The sequence below is a fragment of the Solenopsis invicta genome, chromosome 6, assembly GCF_016802725.1.
Source record: "Solenopsis invicta isolate M01_SB chromosome 6, UNIL_Sinv_3.0, whole genome shotgun sequence".
Classification (NCBI taxonomy): domain Eukaryota; kingdom Metazoa; phylum Arthropoda; class Insecta; order Hymenoptera; family Formicidae; genus Solenopsis; species Solenopsis invicta.
Genome location: NC_052669.1, coordinates 905,580 through 927,628, shown reverse-complemented (window position 1 = coordinate 927,628; position 22,049 = coordinate 905,580). Strand labels below are relative to the sequence as shown.

Here is a 22,049-nt window from a genome sequence, read left to right as displayed (position 1 = left end):
GTAACAGAATTTAAAATTTTATCTGGATCTATTTTGTATTTATTATATATCTTACAATTAAAACCAGTTTATTTACTTTGATTTTTAATCTATTATAGATTTTATTCAAGTTTAAATTGGAGCTTTTTTCAATTAACAATATTTTTTTATTGTTTTCTATTTTATTATTATTAAAGAAAAGATCAATTTTTCCGTTTTTTTTTTTCGAAAAATACTGATTTTTATCACTAGCATGGACTTTGTCCAAAATATGTCGAATTTTGTCCATCCTACGTTGATAGATACCTCTTTTTATATCTTTGATCATTTCTGTGTAACCAATACAAATTGTTTTATTAGGACTGGCCTTCACCAACTAGCATATATGCATATTTTATCAGCCAGTGATTGGTGCCCACCGCAACCGTTGTATATAGAGCAAGCTCAATTATATTGGCAGAAAAATTGTCAGGAAGATGCTTTTACCACTTTAAATCGTTGCTTCTCAAATTGTTTCCAACCAGCGCAGTATTACAAACTGTTGCCATCGGGAGATTCCAATGAAGAAAGAAGATATTGCGCAAAGGTTGTAATGCTGAAAGATAAAATTATTTGACTTTAAAAAATATCATTTATAGTTATTTTCAGAATTGAATAGTGACTAATTAACAAGTTATAAAAATTAAATAATAAAATTAAAATGTTAATAACTTTTAACTTAGTTTATTTCAAATATATTAATTTTTAACTTTAATTAGTTATTTTTGAATGTAAACTTCAATTTATTAACTTTTTTTCTAAGTAAAAAATTTACCTATAGAAAAGAAAAAAAGTTAAAAGTATTAAAGTAACATTTTATATTATATTAAAAAATTTATATTATACTGTATTGTTATATTATATATATTATATTAAAAACAATATTTTTCTGTTATTTTATATAAATTTTATTTACAAATAAAATATTAAATTTATTTGATAATTAATATTATTTTGTTACCTAGAAGAATCTAATTTTAAAAAATTGCGACATAAATAATGCTTTTCAAAATTAATTGTTACTTTAATTTAGGTAATTTAATTTAAATGCAATTTTTAATTTAACTAAATTAATTTTATAGGTCATTATCTTATTTGAAATATCAACTTACCCAACTTCAATTGTTTTATGTCTATTTTCAGGCAAAACTTCTTTTTGCAAAATACAATGATGAAACTCTTAATGTCGATACAGATGGTTGTATTGTTAACTATAAAGAAGCAATCGAGGTATGGAAATGCTGGGAAAAAAGCTGGGTGTCATGTGCTCAATATTATGATACTATTGTTGAGAGAATGTCCGAAGAAGACAGAGATAGAAATAAGCGGTAGGTATGCTCTTTAACATAACTTAATCGCGATATGACTGAAGTTATAATCACATTAACCATTAATGCGTTTTTATGTAATCAAGAGACCTGCAAATACACATGATGAATTTTTACGGCAAATCGCTTCAATATGGCTGCAAGTATATTCATCATTCAATGCCTAAAATGTTGACCATCTGGTTGGATAACGCTTCTCGCGCTACAATCGCTTCTGATAAAGCAGATATTACTCAACTTCGTAGAGATCGTTTGTCAAAGATGACTCAGATCATGGGTATCTATTTAAATCAATAAAAGATTATAATGATTTATTTCCACTATTAAACAGAGAATATGAATTGATTTTTACATTTCAGAGGTCTACCATCATAGATTACCGACGTTCATGTGGCTGACAGCGTTTAGCCAACTTGTATCGAGAATTTGCCATCCATCACCGCAAGTACAAAGTACTCTCTGCACGATTTTAGTGAAATTAATTTCAGCGTATCCGCAACATTGCTTATGGATGATGGCATCAGTTTTTAATGTATATCTTAATAATAGCAGTAATATCTTAATAATAGCAAAATATATTACAGTTGCGACAATTATTCGGCAATTATTCGATATCCTGTTATTCGGCAATTAAAAAAATAACAAAATAACAATAGTAATGATATTGATAATAATTTTAAAATTAAAAATAGGAGATAGAGATGCAACAAATATTAATATTCGGCACTTAACGAATACTGAATATCGATAATCGTGAACCGAATATCTGAATATTCAGCAAATATTCAACACAGATAAAAACATGTACATATCAAAGAATATTGAGAAAAAGAATATCAGAAAAAAGATAAAGAATATCGAATAATTGCCAAATACTCGGTACAACTCGCCGAATGTTGTAACTCGTCGTAACTCACTCTCTCTCACACACACACACACACTTGCGCGCGCGCGCGCGCGCGCTTGTGCATGCAAATACATATACTATGTTTTGTATAGGGTGTCAGATGAAGTTCGCCCGTGGTCTCGTGGGTTGATAGAGCAAGTCAAACTGAGCAGAAAAATCCTGTACCATTTTTCAATATTCACAATAGTTACCGAGATAAAAATTAGTAAAGTCGACAAATGGGCACGTATTTTCCTTACCCACCGCACGCGGAGACCACTCGTCGGTACGCGCTTATTCGCCGATTTTACTAATTTTTATCTTGGTAACTATTGCGAATAATGAAAAATGGTACAGGACTTTTCTGCTCAGTTTGACTTGCTCTATCAACCCACGGGCGAACTTCAACTGACACCCTATCCGTTAAGGAGATACAAAAATAATGTTATTTTTATTTATAAATAATGTAAACAGTATTATTAATACATAACTTAAAATGTAATTATAAAATAGTATAAATTTTTGTTAATACAGTTTATTTTTATTATTATTTATAATTTATTATTAAATAATCGTTAAAATCTTTTATTATAGTCATTTTTTTATTAATTGCTTAATTTCTTATAAAACCTGACCAGCTTTAATTTGAAAAATGTGGATAATTCTAACATTACTTGCTTTTATCAAATTTTTCCCTATAAGAAGTTCTCCAATAATTGAAGATTATAGTCCGATGGGAGAAATAAATGAAGAAATATTTCCCATCCTAATTCTTAATTTTTTGCGTTTATTTCGCTATATACGATTGATAATATTATCATATTAAATTAAAGGCAATTAATTTCTTCGAGAAAACAATTAAAAATTAATAAATAAGTGAACCATCATAGAAAATAATGACGATTATATTATTAAATAAATTTTATATAAAATATATTGATAAAATTACGTATTGTTTACATTATTTATAAAAATGATTATTTCCTTAATATATTGACGAAAATATAATACTTTGTTTATCGTGCAGTCTTCGTACCCGGCACGACACAAACGATGTCTAGAGATCTTAAATTATGCGCAGTTGAAAACACCAGACATGTTGAAACTTATTAAAGACTTCCACAGACTTTGGGAGAGATTAATTGAATTATCTAATAAATCTATACCAGAGGTAAGTTATCCAGTTGTAATATCTGCAAATTAATCATAATACAAAACACTAAGAATATAGCAAGAAATGAAGAATAATACATATAATAATAAAATTTTTCTGATTTTATAATAGGGAACATTAAATACTACCGTGAGTCATTTATCAAAGAATTTGCCGAGATTACTAACAAGTAAAGATTTTAGCTCAATCATGATGCCAACAACGAAATTTAGACAACTACATCTTCCAGCCAAGAACGCTTCAGTTGAGAATCATAATCCATTCTTATTGTATATATTTCATTTATTATTAAAACATTACTTTCTTTTTTGTACGATATATTTTACGCTATATTTGTAACATAGGAGATGGGCACACATAACAAAAATAGAAGAAAATGTAGTAATAATGCCATCACTTCAACGGCCACGACGAATCTCGCTGAGAGGTTCAGATGGCAAAGAATATCTCTTTATGTGTAAGCCAAAGGATGATTTGCGCAAAGACTTCAGATTGATGGAGTTTAACGATATCGTGAATAAATATCTTCAAAATGATCCAGAGTCACGACAAAGGAGGCTTTATATACGCACATATGTAAGACTTAGTAGCGGTTGGGTAAATGGTGCAATTACTAACATTATTCCAAATATCCGAGCTTTTTTTTAATTAGAAGATTGAACTTTTATTTTTAATGAAATGTTATAATAATAAGTTAACTCAGTAGTCAGTAGTAATAGTAGTAGTAATAGAAATGGGTGGGACTATCAGTCCCCACATCACCTAAGTTTAAAAAATTCCTCTGTGACTCCTAAATATTAGGAATTTAAAAATTCATATATACAAGATGTATAGGTTCGAATTCGGGACTTGTCACTTACGAGTCCCTCGCTCTCATGAAGCTATACGACATCCTAAGTAGATTTTTTAAAAGTTCAAATACAATTAAATACACAATTACGTAATAATTTATATTTAAAAAAGTATTTACGATTAAAATTTTAGTATTTTTTGGAACATTATCTTATGCTTAAGATCAGTAATTTGACCTTATACTTTGTTCAAATTTGATTTCAATAAATTATCGACTGTCCTTGCAATTTGCAGAGTGTAGTGCCATTAAATGAAGAATGCGGTTTAATAGAATGGATACAGAATTTGGTTGGTCTTCGACCTGCTATTATGAATCTGTATAGGGAGAGAGGCATTGCACCTACATTTAAGGAACTTAAAACGATGCAGTGTGGTAAACTATTATATAATTATTAAAAACAAGTCAATGATGTAAAAAAAATTATTTTCTCATTTTAAATCTTTTCATTAGCAATAGGAGATCCGATAGAAAAAAAGAAGAAAATATTTTTGGAGAAGTTATTGCCACGACATCCTTCTGTATTCGGGGATTGGTTTCGCATTATGTTTCCTGATTCATATGGATGGTTTGTATCCATAAAATATGTTTCTCATAATTCTATATATGTATAGATATCAAACATTCAACAAAATTTAATTCTTAATTATAATAAGTGATTAAACTTTATTAGTTGCTTTGAGATAAATTTTAGGTATTAAATTTTTAATCAATAAAGTGAATCAATATAAATTGTTGTATATAATTGTAATTAATTCAATCGATTGAATTAACCATTTTGATTAAAAAATTAATCGTTAATTGTTGGTTTTAGTCCCTGATAGTATCAAGTGTATAGTATCAGATTGGTCAGAAAGTCTTTTATGCAAAAAGGAAAAAAATTATTTTATAATAAGCGCTTTTATTTTAATCATCAATATATACAAAAATTTGATTCAGTGGACAAAGTCCAAAGAGAATTGGAGCGTTTCTTTATTTCCAGTGCCTTCAAGGACGGAATTTTTAAACTTGTAGATTGATAGCAGGAGGTCATTAAACGATTTTATTAATTGATTACATTAATCATAATTATATATTTTTTTATTTCTAGTCTTATTTTAATTAACAAATTAATTAATTAATGCCCACTAATAGAATTGAACTAATTTTTAAAAGGTACGAAGCTCGCACGGCATACATTAGGACAACTGCTGTCATGTCCATGGTGGGATATATACTTGGACTCGGTGATCGCCATGGAGAAAATATATTATTTGATTCTACATGTGGAGATTGCGTACATGTCGATTTCAATTGTTTGTTTAATAGGGTAAATTTTGTACTTACAAATTATTTGTTGAAAAATGCGCGTGCGCGTGCGTACATATATCATGAAAATATGTAATTATTGTTTCTTGTTAACTATTTGTTCTAATTACGACACTGCATACCTATAATTTTTAGGGTGAAAGTTTTGACTGGCCTGAACGAGTACCATTTCGCTTGACGCATAATATGGTAGATGCTATGGGTCCTTTAAAAATTGAAGGACCCTTCAGACGCGCCTGCCAAATTACTATGCGAGTACTTCGACGAGAATCGAGTACATTACTGAGTGTACTCACACCTTTCGTCTATGATCCGCTCGTCAGTTGGAATAGAAATCAGCCTGGAGAAGCAGCTGAAAAGACAAATGAAAAAGTATAACGAATACTTTTTCGTATTAATTATGCAAGAAAAGGTACAAGAATAATCCATTTATATTTGTTTTAGGCTGTAGAACATATAAAGAATATTGAGCAACGATTGAAAGGCTTCATACGATATTCTGAAAGAAAAGCAGAAAATATCGCATTAAATCTCAGTGTCGAAGGGCAAACTAATTATTTGATTTTGGAAGCGACAAATATAGATAATCTGTGCCGAATGTATTTCGGTTGGGGTGGATATTTGTAAAAAGTGTCGCCGAAATAGGATTACATGCGGAAAAGGATCTCGCGTGTAAGGATATTGATAAATAGCAATAATCAGTAATACAAACCGTACTATACTGGAGCTACAATTTTCAAATGTGTTTCTGATTTTTTTCAGTATTACATTTCTAAATTATACATTTATGATTTTATTTGATTATAATTTGACAGTAGTTTCATCCGAGCTAAAACTGCGGAGCAACATGAAGTACGAGGCAGCCGTACTCAATACCTATAAATATTAGAATTAGTTTTTTTTTTATTACTATGTATATCGCTAGAATCCCATAACTTTGATATAATTTATTAGACGAACTTACCGCATTGAAATTCTCTAGATGCATTACATAGAATTTTCCTGCGGTTATTTTACAAGGTTTCTGACTACGCAACATAAGCAGACATATCTCAGTTTTAAATAAAACTGGCAATTCGTACCAAGCAATTGTATATACAATTTTAGAAATCATGGAACTCTATTATATGATATAATATGTGTAATACACGCACGGTACATTTGTTTGCATACATCTTTTTCTTAAGAGAATATTCTTATAATCTTATTTTATTGTTACCTCGTATATCAAAGCATCACCGGGTATACAGAAGAGTAGTAATTGAAAAAGAGCCATTATTAAATACGAGATGTACTTAAATAACTTGGAGATCATGCTTACAGTTATATTTGCAGTTGCAATTTGAAAACCTACTAAACATATTATGAGACTGCTAGCCAATGTTTGCAGAAATAACATTCGGCTAAAAACTGTTTCCATATAATCGCAAAACCTAAATGCGAAATTGAGATATTTAACTTCGAGATCAGATAATCATATTCAACAACAGGTGAAAGAGAAGAATGATAATAAAATAAATAAGACGAAAATCAAGAATAACAAGTTTCAGTGGAGGTGGTTTATTTTTTAATTAAAATACCTAAAGCCGTGCTTTAGGCATTTTTGTATAGATATTTAAATATTTATAATTAAAAAACGAAGTCTTAATCGCAAATATTTTATTCTTGTCTTTTGTCTTATTTTATCATCTATAATTACTCTTTAAATTTAAAGTTATTACCAGATAATCGTATAATGATGTTTGATGATATCTATCATATGCAATTTAATTTTTTGCATAACATTTTTTTTAATGTATGCATCTTGTACCTAAATAAAAAGAGATATTTTTACTGAGACCTAATAGTCGTGTCAAATATATATATTTATAATAGTACAATGATATACGAAGTCTTTTAAATAAATATTACTAACGAAATCAATTTCATTGTTAATATCTTTTATCTTTTTTTGAAGTACTTTAAAGTGACCACATGTGTGAAACAACGCTGTCGCAATTAGAGTATCGGTTCCCAAAATAACAAGGCCACACGAAATTGTCGCTACCATTTGCGAGAGATAAATGATCTGAATAAAAATTAGAATATATATGAATATTATCATACTAATAATTTCGACGAGCTTCTAAAAATGTCCGTTACCTCGTACATCGGAAAATTATAATAAGATTCTGGGTATAAAGCTAAAAACGGAAAATGCTTTGTACTATTATCGTTAGTGCTTTTAACCATAATAAATATCTCTATTATAGGTGTACTGAAGAAGAACGTTAAAGAAAGACAAATCATAGACAAATATCCTTTAGTAAACAAATGTGCTTTTTTCACGCATCTGCAAGTAAATAATATGATATTAGATATATAGGCGCAGTTGTAATTTAGGAAAACATTTATTTACATTATATGTACATCCGTGTGTTTCTCCGAAATACATGTTGTCATTATGTCCCAATAATCTGTTAACATGTATTTTATAAAGGGATCCATTTTTCTTCTGTTGCTTACCCAAACTAGCGATTTGAATAGGGCAAGTAAAATAGTAAATAATACTGAACTATAAAAACAATAAATAAAATAAAATTATTTAAATCTTTAAAAACTAGAGGGTTAGATTGCTAAAAAATCATTTTTTGTGACGAATAAATGTACGAACGTAAAATTTTGATATACACATTTATACAACATATAAAAAATAGAAAATATGTTTTATTAACAAATTCATATATGTATATATATACAGGGTGTCGGATGAAGTTCGCCCGTGGTCTCGTGAATTGATAGAATAAGTCAAACTGAGCAGAAAAGTCCTGTATCATTTTTTATTATTCGCAATAGTTACAGAGATAAAAATTAGTAAAGTCGACGAATAAGCGCGTACCGACAAGTAGTCCCCGCATGTGGTGGATAGGAAAAGTACGTGTTCATTCGCCGACTTCACTAATTTTTATCTCAGTAACTATTACGAATATTGAAAAATGGTACAGGACTTTTTTGCTCAGTTTGACTTGCTCTATCAACCCACGAAACCACGGGCGAACTTCATCTGACACTCTGTATATGCGTGCGCGCGCGTGTGTGTAGTTGAAACAGAATTATCATTTATAACAATGATGATCAAGCATTTTAATTAGAGAATTTATAGAAAATTGGTCATCAATTAGAGAGTACGATTGATAAGAATATAAATTTTATCTTATGTATCAGTACAGAAAACGATTATTTATTTGCACATAAAATTATCAAACACAATAAATTTTATCAAAATTATTAATAAATTACCACCTTACTATAATTTATCGTAAGTAATTGTCACATTGAACGGTAATTTTATCTTTAGTGTCAGTCATGGAAAATCGTGAACGTATACCTTGTTTCTAATACAGTAGATAAATCCTGCCGATTCTGATAAATTTGCATTCCTTGCGGTATAACAATAGTAATCATACACACACAACACATAATATATCTCACGATACAGATTGGATAAAGGCCAACAAACTTTAAAACTTTTTTATTAATAGATATATAATTATTAATATCCATATTACGTTCATAAAAAATATACGTAGTAGAAAACAGTTTTAGAAGAGACGAGCAAGCGCGAACTTTATATATATCAAATCTATATAAATTAATAATGTTGAAAATCATTAGAGATCTACAAAAACATAAATTTTTCGTTGTTTGAAGACGTATTAACTGCTCGGTCTTGAATCAACATTCTATATATATATTTGAATTTTTCTAATTTATTTTACACAGACAGTTAGTGGACGTTGCTATGAGTGGACGATTACTATCGAGTTCCAATTAGTCAATTCTACTGTATTAAAGATCTAGTTAAAGACACAAAAATGAAATGCAGACCCTATAACTGCTCTCTGTTCATTAATGTTTCATACTTAATGATAGCTAATTTACTAAGTCTTTCATTACCTAGAGGACACAAGAGGACACAAAGACAAACTGTTTGAGACCTTTCCTTTATTTTATTTCTTCACGTATGCTAGGTGAACAATGCTACTTCCCTGGTAAACTACTAATGAGGTATTTGAAGAAACAGTTTTCTTTGTACTTTCGAACCTTATACTTATTTATTTCCATATAAAATACATGTATGTGTCACAAAGGATAATTATAGCTTCCGGGTGAACGTATACTGTCTCGCTCTCATAGCGACATTCGCCGTAAGTGGGGTCGGACACTCACGATTTCGTGATGCATACAACACTATTGGCAGTGAAATAAAACCAAGGATATCGTGTAAAAGCATGATGTGCAAAATCGAAAAGGCAACAAACAAATTTATTTCCATAACACAATCTGTAATGGCATGTGAGTTTTTTTATAAAAGAAATCTTATTACAATTTACAAAATTTCGTCGTTTATGCACGCAGCACAATAATAACGTATAGCACAGTAATAAATAGGGATCAATTTTCCTATGTCATATCTGCTTATAATATAACTTGGAACAACGTGTAATGTATTTATACAGGCAGAATACGCTTATCCATGTATACTAGCAAATGTTCAATTCAATAATGTCACGAGTATATCTCCGTCATCATGATACAACATTATAAAAAGACTTTATTTTAAAAAGTGCTTTATAGTCTCATGTGTTTTATGCATCATAACTTGTATTAAATGATACATAATAATCATAGGATATAGAGTTCCATGTTTCAAAAGTTGTACTCACTCTCTGTGCGATGTTTATACAAACACACTAGCACACTTAAACGATGGAAACGATATGCTACGAGGAGCTAACACGTTTAAGGACATTTTCTTTCTACTTGACTCTTTCCGCTCTCTTCATATTCCTGACTGGAGATCCACATTTGTTGGAAAGTGCCAATCGAGGCCAGTATCGAACCGCCGATCCACGCTCCAAATCTTCTTTCCGCGCATCCATTCGCACTGATCAACTTAAGACGCATACTAGATGGTATTCTCATAGATAAATCTCTATTCAAACGTTCCGGAAAACCCTATGAATGCACAGTAATCTGTCAGTATAGGTAAGAAAGGCAATATTTGTTTAATTTATTTAATTTAATTTTGTTATTCATTATAAGGTGTTTATTCAAATTTTAGAAAAAAAAATCCCTAAAAAATCTTGGATTTTCCAAGCATTTTATTCAAACTTCCAGATATGATTAGAGAATTCTTAAAATTATAGCTTTAAGGTAAATTTATTTTATCTTTTAATGTTCTTTAATGAAATAATCGCAAAAAAATCACTTAAGTTTTGGATATTAAATTTGAGAAAGTACTAAAAAGAAATAATATAAACTAAATATAGCATATAACAATCATCGGAAATACAGAATTTAAAAAATAATTAAGCACACAACGGCAATTTTGAATGATAAATTATCACTAATTATTTTATAAAAATTCGGAAATCACATGAAAATGTTCGTCATACTTATTACTAAACAATTTTGCATTATCAAAAAAAAAAATTATCAAATAATTTTATTTAAAAAAAAAAAGAATTTAAATTTAAAAGTAAAATTCCAAAATTTTCTCCGAGTAACAATAAAATTTCATGAAAATCCACGATTTTTAAAGTTAAAAAATAAATACTCTGATAATTCTAAGTTTCCTCGGTTATTCTCGCTAATAAACTGTATATTAACATTTGGATATAAATATTTTTATATTTAATTAATCTTATCTATTAAAATTCTACCTGAATAAATGAGTTGCCACCCGTTACCACAACACTTCCATATAACGCCGGCCGTACATCAACGTCGCACATGCCAACACTGGTTGTAACAATATGCCCTACGCCTAACATAGTATTGCCGACCATACCTCGCGGCATTTGAACTATACTAGGGTCAAATAACGCCTCTGGTATTCGAAATCTTTCACTTCCAAAGTCCTTGAAATAAATTAATTTCCATTATCTTGGTCTACGGTTTGTATGACATTAATACCAATGTTGGATATAAGTTATGTTAATTTGTTGTTCTAAAATAGCGCTAAAATATTTCCAAAATTTAATATTGTTTAAAAAAATATCACTATGTACTGAAAACTATACTATCGTGCTCGCCGCGACACCTACACTTAAAGAATTTGGTGCTAGTATATATTCGATACTAAAATAAAGAAAATACAAATTATTGAAATACCAAAAAAATCCAAAATTGCTAACTGTAACACATTGGTATAGAAACTACACGGTCAATCGGTTTGATATTTTAATTTAAGTTAATGTTAGTTTCGCTTTAAATAACATTTTATATAATTTGTAAACAGATTAAAGCATTTTGATTTTTCGATTATACCTCCTTAACATATTAATATTCCACCCTGCATTACACACACACACACATTATATAAAATATATACCTGGTGATATCCAGTCGGAAATTCATACTGAACTGCGGGAATTGTAGAAACAATCTTCTCATCGAAAGGTGTTTCCGACACCTGAAGAACTGTTGCTTGGAAATCCTGAATCACCTTTCTCACCATGTAATTATGCCAAGACTTAGTAACTTCGGGTAAACCTTTCTTTTTAACCCACCGTGGCTTATCGTGATCTTTAACTACCTCCTTGCTGCCCACCATGTAAGGAGGTGACAAGTCGATATCATTGTCCTGCATTTATTTAAGTTAGATAAAAAAAAACAGATTTGGAAGAAACACACTAATAAATATTACAGTTAGAAAGTAATGTGTTACCATTACTATTATTTTTTTGATAATGATCGTTACTTCTTTCTGCTTATAACGAATTGAGCTGATGAAAATTTTTTGTTATTGATTAGAAAAAAATAAATAAATCTAGAGAAACTTTAAGATTTTTTAATTGTAATTACTTTTAACTCGTATTGTATAACCAAAATATCCTTAAAAAATATTTCGTACTTTATATTTAAAATTACTTTCCAACAATCGTTTATAAAATTTATAAGATATATGTAACGTCAATCATAGATTTTTAGTACTGGCAGAATATTAAAATGCATTCTTAATAACAATAGTAATATTAACAAATAATGTTTAATAAATAAATTGTCAATTTAATATAAATTGTCAACAAAATTTACATGTTTATAAATTACAATCTAAAAATATACTAAAAAAAACATCAATATAAATAGAAAATTATAAGTTTAACATAAAAATGTTGAACTTATAATTTTGAATTATAAATTCAACATAAAAAAGAGCTTGTGCTACATATAGTTTAGAATTTTAAATTTTTATATCAATCATTACATTTTTAATATTGATTATTAGATAATATATTTTTTTAATCTAATATCTTTAGCATTAAAAAAAAAAACGTAACAAAAAAAAACAAATTGTTTTCTTAATCCGGGAGAAGATACGTTCTTAATCGAAATATATTTGTGCAGATAGAGGAAGCGGGAGTAAATTCGGACAAATCGATTATTTTAATCGATTATAATCAGAATAGCATTAGCTATCACCAAAAGATGACAACATAATAGAGGCACATTTTATTTCAGAAACGGTTCACATCATTTCGATTATAATCAATTAAAATAATGAATAATTTGTCCAAACTTATTCGCGACTGAATTAACCCTTTCCCTTGTTTTTACGTGCATTATAATTGTAACAACAAAATCTCGCAAATTTGATTCTCTGATTTTAACTTTGTATACATACTGACAAACGGTTGAATTTAGAAAATATCCACGTCAATAATATTTTTAAAAAATAATTGTAAAATTTTAAAAAATTTTAAATTATTTGTTTTTTAAATATTATGAATAAATAAAAGTTAAATAAATAGAGATAATTTTACTTTAAAACTTTTATATAAACATTTTTTTATATTTTGAATAGTTTTTGTGAGATATAATGAAAAAAACTGAAAACCGCTATACCTATAAGGGGTGATTTCACTCCTTAAAATCATTTTACGGCCATGATTAACTTTTTTCTGTTGGTTCTCGAATTGAAACTTAAACTGTTCAAAATTTCCTAGAAAATGTACACCTATTCATAACTGTATATTTTTCTCGCATATTATACTAATAATGAGAAATATATATTCAATATTATATTAAAAACGTAGAGAAGATTACCGTAAGTTTGCTAGTCATTTATACTGATTTTTAAAAATATATCAAATTCACATAGAAACAAATGTGTTTTTGCTATCTATTTCTTACCGACAAAATTGAAAAGAAAAAACCATTTACTGAGCAAGAGAGTCAAAAAATTATAATGCACGGCACCTTTAGACTACACTTTACTCAGACCAGCAAACCATTATTAACTTAGGCAAGAAAGTTTTTTCGTACGCGGCATATTCTCCTGACTTAGCGCTTTCAGATTATCACCTATACTGATCAATGCAGCACTCCTTAGTAAGACAACATATTTGAGATGTGATAAAAATACAAAAATGGTTCGATGAATTTATTGCTCCCAAATCAATATGTTTTTCCCACAAAGGAATCTAACAGTTGCCCGAAAGCTGGTAGAAGATTATAGAAAATGAGAGAAAATATTTTTCAGATTGATTTGTAATCACTGTATTGTATAAGTAAAAATAAAAAAAAAGACACTTTCATACACTAATAAAAAAAACTATAAATTAAGATATAAATAAAAAACGAAAACGTATGATAAAATAACCAAAATATAAAGTCCGAGTTAAGTAACAATAATAATAACGAGTTACTTTTCTAAAGTAACATTCCCAATTCTGATTAATACACATAATATTTGCATACCTGCAAGAACTGTCTACATTGCATACTTATGTAATCTCCACCAAGAGGTGATTTACCGATGGCCTGTGTTAATACAAATCCATCTTGTACAGGCACCGCAGACGTATGAGTAGCGCCACTATCAACGACGATACCAGTTGCTCTACCGTTAGCAAACGCAGCCAAAACTGCATTTTTCACGAGAAAATAAGCTGGTACATTGTACTTCTCAAACATCAATTCGGTTAATTTTTCTCGTTTACTGCGTACATTCCATGGCGATTCGGAAAATAGTACAGGGTGATACTCGGCGTCGGATTGAATTATTTTTGAATACGTGTAATCCAATACCTAGCGAATAAATGTACAGTCAAGGTTTTAATGTGAAAAGTCAGATACTATGTTTTAATCCTTCAATTCCCATGCAAATTTTTTAGATACAAGTTTCCAAGTGGCTGACCTCAAAAAATTGTTCACTTTATTAAGATGTTTATGTTAAAAATGATATTAATACTAGGGTTGCCCAAAAAGTAATGCCCCACATTTTTTCTCAAAAACTATTTATTCTACAAAAATGAAATTTACACATATGAAAGAATGATGTTTTATCAACTCACTCTATTTTTCCACATAATTTCCTTCAAGTTCTACTACCTTCCTTCAGCGATTCATTAAGGGCGTATATGCCCTGTCGGTACCAGTCCTCGCTCTGGTTACAGAACCAGGTTTTCACTGCGCGAATCACCTCTTCGTCTTCTTCAAACTGTTTTCCACGAATGTTATCCTTAAATTTAGTGACCCGAACAAATGGAAGTCAGATCAGTGAAAACCTCCGTAACCAGAGCAAGGACTGGTACCGACAGGGCATACACGTCCTAGTAAATCGCTGGAAGAAAGCAGTAGAACTTGAAGGATGGAAAAATAGAGTGAGTAGATAAAACATTCTTTCATATGTGTAAATTTCATTTTTGTAGAATAGTTTTTGAGAAAAAAAATATGGGACATTACTTTTTGGGCAACTCTCGTATATAATAAATAAACAATTCACTAAATGACTATAAATATGTCATTAATGTTTATTTAGCAATTTTTATTTTTATAGCGATATAGAATTTTTAAAATTGTGATTATAATAACAAAACAATTGTTATAGTTTTTCAGGTTGTTTACTCAAATTTTGTGAAAAAGTTCTCTGAGAATTCTCGGATTTTCTTAGAATTTTACTATTCAAAACTCCAGGTAAGAGTAGAAAATGTTTAATGCACTTTTGAAATAAATTTATTTTATAAAATAAATTTATTTTATTATACACATTTTTAATATTCTTCAATCATAAAATCACAAAGAAAAACTACTTAAATTTTGAATATTAAATGTAAGAAAATACTAAAAAAAAACTGTATTTTTTTATCGAGTGATATACGATTATTTTAGAAATAATCAAGCATTCATATTTTGTTAATTATAAATATTATATACATATATTTTAAGACAGATATGTTTATCCGTTTCAGATTTAACATTAAGAAAAACTTCTATACATGTGCTGATGTCTAGATTAACATTTTGCAACAATATTATATGTACACATATTTATTAGTTGAAAAGTCTCAAACTTTGCATTTTTGTAATGTTGTAAAATACTATATTGTGAAAAAATTTCATATATAAGATTTCAATACAAATAATTGCAAAAATATTGCAATTACAATGTTAAAAAAAAAGATGATTTTAGAAACATTAAATGTAATAATAGACAGATGAGACATTGAAAGGTTTCTGCAATATAATTGAAACTTTCTGTGCCATCAGAGTATTATTATGAATTATATATGTATAAACCAGGATTGGATAAGTTAATACTTTTTAATTAAATTAAGTTAAAATTAACGGTTTAAAAATTAATTTATTTATGTTAAAAACTACATAAACAAAAATATAACTCAATTAAATTAAGATTATAAATTTAAATTAAATTGTCCATTAATTGTGTCTTATTAAATTTTGACAAAAGTAAATTAAAAGTTATTAACTTTTAACTGCCCAATCTTGGTATAACACATAGTTTAAACAAAATTTATGTGTAAATTGAATGATGTATATTACATAAAATTATAGTCTGATGTACAGATTCACCTTCAATTGAGCTAAAATTTTTTACAGATAATATTGTTAAAATATATAATGATTATTTTCAAAGATTCCATCTTCGAATTTTATATATCTTTGGGTTTTTTAAAATAAAAAAGAAAAAAATTATACAGAATATCCCATAATGACCGAATCACCTCTCACAGACTAATAGAGCAGGTCAAACTGAGCAAAAAACTTCTCTGAAATATTAATTACTAAAAATAATTAAATCTGTCTGTGCTACTGCCAAATGCAAGTGCGTAGCAAAATAAAATTAAATCAGTGATTTTAATTAATATTTCGTTAATTATTGAAAAATTTGCAAAATGATAGAGGACTTTCTCCTCAGTTTGACTTGATCTATCAGCTTTTGAGAAATAATCTAGTTATTACCAGACATCCTGTATGATTTTTTTTTCATTTAAACTGTTGTATACAAAACCCAAAGATAAAATCTTCATAAATAATATCATATATATATTAACAATATTACATTATACATCATAACAATATTATCTGTTTCAGCCCAATCAGAGATATATATATATATATCTTCCTATAATATCCAAACAGCTCAATCAAAGAGGTAACCTACAGCATCTGAACTATGTACTAAAATAACATCAAGATTAACATTAAGTCTCAATACATATAAATTTATTGCAGATTATCAAAATTTTGCAACAAAAAAATAATCAAAGAAATAATTTTGCCAAAAAAATAAAATTTAAATATAAAAGTCAAATTTTCAAAATTTCCTTGAGTACCAATAAAGGCCTAATAAAATCTATAATTTTCAAGAGTGAAATAAAAAAACCTCTAAAAATTATATTGTTTCAATTATTCTTGTAAACATTCAGTTCTTATACTATTCATTTGTCAGACAAATAACTCTCCTTAGTTGAAAATTAAAAAATTAAAACCTTAAAATATTGTTCGCCCACCTTCTCGAAATGATCCCAGTCATCAATCATTCCATCTTTCATATAACTCGCTACTTCCATGTTCTTCCGTGGAACATGAAGAATTGTGGTATCAATGTAATATTTGGTCCCATTTTGTGTGATGTTGCTGTCAGGCTTTTTATCATCAATGTCCATAGGTTCGACCTTAGTGGCTGTGCCATTAGCATCCTCGCCTATTCCGACGACTGCCGGAATCTCCGCCTTTGGAGTATCTTCCTGGGCATAGCCAACTCTCAAAGAATGATGACCCAAGTCAAAAACTAATGCTCCTATCTCGTCCCCACCATACAGCATACCGCCAGACATATTGGAAAATTGTTGGGTTCCTACGGGAATAACACTTATAAATACCTGATAACAATGTATTATCCACGATACGCTCGCAATTTCATCTCGTACAACTCTCGTAATAACATGCAAGTGTCTTGTCGCGTCTTGCGTGGCAATACAGTGGGATACATGTTACGTCTCACTGCGAATCACGTCTTAAATATACTGTTGCCGTATCCACAAGTACTCACCTAATCTTTGTAATCTCTCTAGAGAAAAAACTTAATGAAATGGCAAGAATATTCTGTCTATTTGACAGCTACATGAACATTTAGTTTTGTGACCTTGCGGCTTACGTATAATCATAACCTCAAACGCCTCAAACTAGTGAGACGCTTTCGAAACCGCCGTCTGACACAGCGGCACCATAGATATAGGACCATAGACATACATATATATAGATTGAACATGTGACGTATTTATGTATGTATAGTTTATGTATGTATAGCGTATTTGATTTGGGCTGCGTTCCAAAATTCACTGCTAGTATTGAAAACAAGTTCACTATCTGTTGTATCATATATCTATGGTTTATTTATGTCTATCTGCCTGTATGTGTGTTATTTTGCAAAAGTTGTGCGTGAGGCATGAACAGGAGCGACGTATATTTTTGTGAAATCTTTGAAATTTTGATTGAATTAAAATAAAAAGAAGTGTTAAAAAAGCATTGTATAATTTAATGGAAATATGGTTTCATCGTGTTGCATATGTTCAAAGGAAAATAATCCTTTGGAACCACATCGGTCATTTCACAGGTAAAATTGAAATATTTCATTATGATAAAAAATAATCGCACATATTTAATAGTGATAGTTAAGCAATTAATTGAAAATCTGATGAATTACAAATATTAATAATGATTGCCAATGTAATAATGACTAATTTGTTATAAAAATTTTTACTAGATATTTTTTAGTTTACAATCCTGAATAGATTTTTTACTTTTTACTATACGTTTTTCAATAATTTAAATCCGTTCTCTAGTAGCATTTTTCTGTAGAACAGAATCTGCGTACAGTTAATTGTAGCAGAATTAAGTAGGATATGCAAAAGATTAATATGACCCTGCTGACAATCTGGTGCAAGATTCATGCACTGTACATAGGGTCGTTGCACCAGTCACTGAACAGTCACCAATAAATGACTGTTTAGAAAAACTATTAAAATAATAAGACTTTAAAATAATAAACTGCAAAATTAATTGATATTGTTGAAATCTCATTTTCATGTAGATTTTATTAAAATATAATTTTTTATTTGTAAATGTAATTTATATTAAATTATTTTGTGTTTGTTCATTGACTGGTGCAGTGACCCTACATACAAATAAACTGTTTACAAATACTTGCTGCAGAAATGACACTATCTTAAAGCAAATTCTTTCCATAACTACTGTCTGTAAACAGTCTGCTAATAATTTATCAGTAGATTGACATAAGATTCTCTCAGCAAAAGTAATGAGCAGAGATCATAATAAGAAAGAGCACGACAATTCTTACAGCAGATACATGTAAGAATTTGCCTGTAGAATCTTTCAGACTTGAGCAGAATGAAGAAGTAGATCATAATATCCTGCTAACAGAATCTGTCAAGATCTACTGCAAAGTTTATAGCAGATTGTTATTTGGATTCGTTTTAAATTTTTTATAAAAATAAAAAAGTAAACATTTAATTTTTTATATGTGCTTTGATAAAAGTTCAATTTTTATAGGATACCAGCAAACGAAGAAATGAAGAAGAAATGGCTCCATATAATTGGTCGTACTGTCTCGTATAAAGGTGCTAGGGTTTGCAGTGATCATTTCACAGAAAATGATTACAATGACATAAATCCTTATTCAAGAGTCAAAAGATTGAAGAACACCGCAGTTCCTTCTGTGATTGTACAAAAAAAGTGAGACAAGAATAATGTATTGAAAATATTTTATAACAATAAATATATAAATTTTTTTAATACATTTCTATTTAGAGAAAATGTAAAAAGAAAATCATTGCCATTTCAAAAGACTGCTGTAAATTTATATACTGATGCTGAAATCATATCTCAAAATGAAAAAAATGCTGTTTATCTTTCGGAAAATCTTGAAGTTGATGATAGTGAAACCAAGCACAGGTGAGTGTAAAAACATAAAAACATTATATATTTTCTAATATAACAATTTTTACTTTTGATAACATTTTTATTTACAGTGAAAGTACAAATAATGAATTAGTATTGACTCAAGATACAAGTGAAAATTTCATTATTTTTTTAAATTCTGAAAAAGAAATAAATGTTGCTTGTATTGATAATCAAAAAATTGACGTTAATTTTGAAACTAATATAAATGATACAAATAAAGAAAGGTAAAACAAATGCAGTAGAAAACAAATTAATATTTTATGTCTTACAAATATAGTAAATTAACATTTTTTTTTAGAAAACTTCCGAGTGAACTAGCAAATTCCAAAATGAGAAAAGTTCTTCTAAAATTTTCCAAACACGGTACAGTATGCTTCACAAAAACAGATTTTTCATCAAACGAAAAGTGGAAAAAATTTTTAAAATGCATTACTTATAAAAGTCGTGAGAATAGAATTATGCGACGAAGAAACAAATGCTTGCAGAAAAAAATTCTAGTATTTCAAGATATGTTGCAAGATTTGTTGAAAAAAGTTTAACAATGTACAATGTTATAAATATTGAAGTATTTATTATGACAAATTATTAAAGTTTTTATTAACGTTATTAATATAATTATAAATAATTAATAGAAAATTGATATTAAATTAATAAAAATGAGTAAAAGTGAACTGTGTGCGTGCGCGCGTGCTTGCGTGCGTGCCTTACGAGTTTTCTACAAGCTATTAATCGGTATAATGAGCTTTCTACAATAAGCTATTAGTCGATGGTATTAGTTGCAACCCATAAAATTTGACCAATCACAATCAAATGTGACGAGAATATTCGACTGTGATTGATAAATTCTTACGATTTATGACACTGAGTAATACCTTAATGTAGAAAGCTTATTAAGTTTAAAGTTACATTAAGAAGATGCTGAAAATATCCTTTATTATGGTGTAAAGGCTATAACGCACATCTTCCATAACGATAACCATAAGACGTACCGTAAGAATTAGCCAATTACAGTCAAGAATTCAGATTCTTATTTCTTAATTCTCGACTGTGATTGGCTAATTGTACGGTACCGTCTTATGGTTACGGTTATGGAAGGTGTGTCTTATAGCCTTAAGTCCCGGTCTACAGTAGATGTAGTAAGCCTTAAACCTTAAGAAATTGACCAATCATGGTTGAATATGAGGAGAATAATCGATCATGAGGCTTGTTTTCTATTCCTGCACTAGACTGCACTGAAACGTTCCTTCTTGTTTTCACTAACTTTCAAATATATATCTGTTTCACTTTAAGTGCACACTAATTCAGGGAGTTTAGGAACAGAAAATAAATGGATGGTTGGTCAATTTCTTACGGCTTAAAGGCTATAACACACACCTTCCATAACCGTAACCATAAGACGTACCGTAAGAATTAGCCAATCACAGTCGAGAATTAAGAAATAAGAATCTGAATTCTCGACTGTGATTGGATAATTCTTACGGTACGTCTTATGGTTACGGTTATGGAAGGTGTGTATTATAGCCTTAATAGGCTTTCTACAATAAGCTATTAAGGTTGGTTTATGTGGGCTGTAACCTCTAACTTAAGCCTGCTGCAGACGATACGTTTTTTCTTACGGGATTGCTTACGTGCTCCTATACTGGCAGTCTTACGTGTTCCCGTACTGGAAATGGGTAGCTTACGGGCTACGCTACTGGCTCGCGTACTGGATTTTTGTAATAGATCATGTCCTATTTTTCTTATGTGATTCTGTACTGGTTTATTGTGAAAGCCAATCAGGACGCAGTCTGTATAGGTTATACTGGGTTATACCAGGTTATACTGTCGAAGTGTTGTCAAAGTTCAAACGTGAATTCACTTCGCAAACATGACGTCGTGCAGAAATGAAAAGACTTCAAAATAGTCCAAAGAAAGTATTTTATGTTTAATAGAGGTCTACTAATAGGAACCATGTTTATATGCGATAAACACACTAAATTACCATAATAAACACAGTAAAAGTGAGGCATTAAAGAATGTATTGACTGTCGGCGATATTTATTTCGTTGTTGCAATTTTTCAATAATTAAAAATAATGCAATAGCAATTTTACGACAACGTACAATTGTTGCAATAATTTCATCCATCTCATCTATCTCATCCATATTTAAACGTGCCGCTTCTATGAAACAAATTTCAGTTGCTCAACCCGTACGAAAACTCGCACCGTGT

General features: G+C 29.2%; 4 protein-coding genes across 10 annotated transcripts in view; 2 read left to right on the top strand and 2 right to left on the bottom strand.

The window, feature by feature from the left end:
• The window catches only part of LOC105205280 (serine/threonine-protein kinase ATR), a 33,977-nt gene extending 16,626 nt beyond the window's left edge, over positions 1–17,351 (top strand). The window contains exons 29-43 of one of the 7 annotated variants that reach the window (XR_005575039.1): positions 340–565; positions 1,162–1,346; positions 1,433–1,623; positions 1,706–1,878; positions 3,260–3,403; positions 3,518–3,675; positions 3,751–3,982; positions 4,493–4,631; positions 4,710–4,824; positions 5,412–5,565; positions 5,700–5,936; positions 6,009–6,236; positions 15,442–15,527; positions 16,947–17,007; positions 17,088–17,351. Coding sequence is in view for 3 of the 7 variants with exons in the window: in XM_039450739.1 (XP_039306673.1) it covers positions 340–565; positions 1,162–1,346; positions 1,433–1,623; positions 1,706–1,878; positions 3,260–3,403; positions 3,518–3,675; positions 3,751–3,982; positions 4,493–4,631; positions 4,710–4,824; positions 5,412–5,565; positions 5,700–5,936; positions 6,009–6,191 (2,137 nt within the window). In the remaining 4 variants the exon portion in view is untranslated. Of the gene's footprint in view, positions 1–339; positions 566–1,161; positions 1,347–1,432; positions 1,624–1,705; positions 1,879–3,259; positions 3,404–3,517; positions 3,676–3,750; positions 4,011–4,492; positions 4,632–4,709; positions 4,825–5,411; positions 5,566–5,699; positions 5,937–6,008; positions 6,291–6,326; positions 6,756–15,441; positions 16,048–16,946 lie in introns of those variants that run through there. The other 6 variants (XR_005575038.1, XR_005575040.1, XM_039450739.1 and 3 more) reach the window with 6 other exon arrangements.
• Positions 5,138–9,403, bottom strand: LOC105205205 (odorant receptor 13a). The gene is made up of 8 exons (XM_039450740.1): positions 8,932–9,403; positions 7,963–8,118; positions 7,707–7,896; positions 7,480–7,632; positions 7,286–7,374; positions 6,784–6,997; positions 6,277–6,684; positions 5,138–6,063 (listed from the first exon to the last, which is right to left on the bottom strand). Exons 1-7 carry the CDS (start codon positions 9,213–9,215, stop codon positions 6,394–6,396), a joined length of 1,377 nt encoding a protein of 458 aa, XP_039306674.1. The 5' UTR covers positions 9,216–9,403; the 3' UTR covers positions 5,138–6,063; positions 6,277–6,393.
• LOC105205204 (actin-like protein 6B) lies at positions 9,851–18,102 on the bottom strand. Its single transcript, XM_011174495.3, has 6 exons — positions 17,908–18,102; positions 17,366–17,712; positions 14,310–14,639; positions 11,941–12,192; positions 11,270–11,467; positions 9,851–10,562 (listed from the first exon to the last, which is right to left on the bottom strand). Exons 2-6 carry the CDS (start codon positions 17,690–17,692, stop codon positions 10,347–10,349), a joined length of 1,323 nt encoding a protein of 440 aa, XP_011172797.1. The 5' UTR covers positions 17,693–17,712; positions 17,908–18,102; the 3' UTR covers positions 9,851–10,346.
• A 125-nt stretch (positions 18,103–18,227) lies between these two features.
• Positions 18,228–20,438, top strand: LOC105205203. The gene is made up of 5 exons (XM_011174493.3): positions 18,228–18,471; positions 19,428–19,610; positions 19,686–19,829; positions 19,907–20,062; positions 20,137–20,438. Exons 1-5 carry the CDS (start codon positions 18,404–18,406, stop codon positions 20,375–20,377), a joined length of 792 nt encoding a protein of 263 aa, XP_011172795.1. The 5' UTR covers positions 18,228–18,403; the 3' UTR covers positions 20,378–20,438.
• Positions 20,439–22,049: the final 1,611 nt, after the last annotated feature.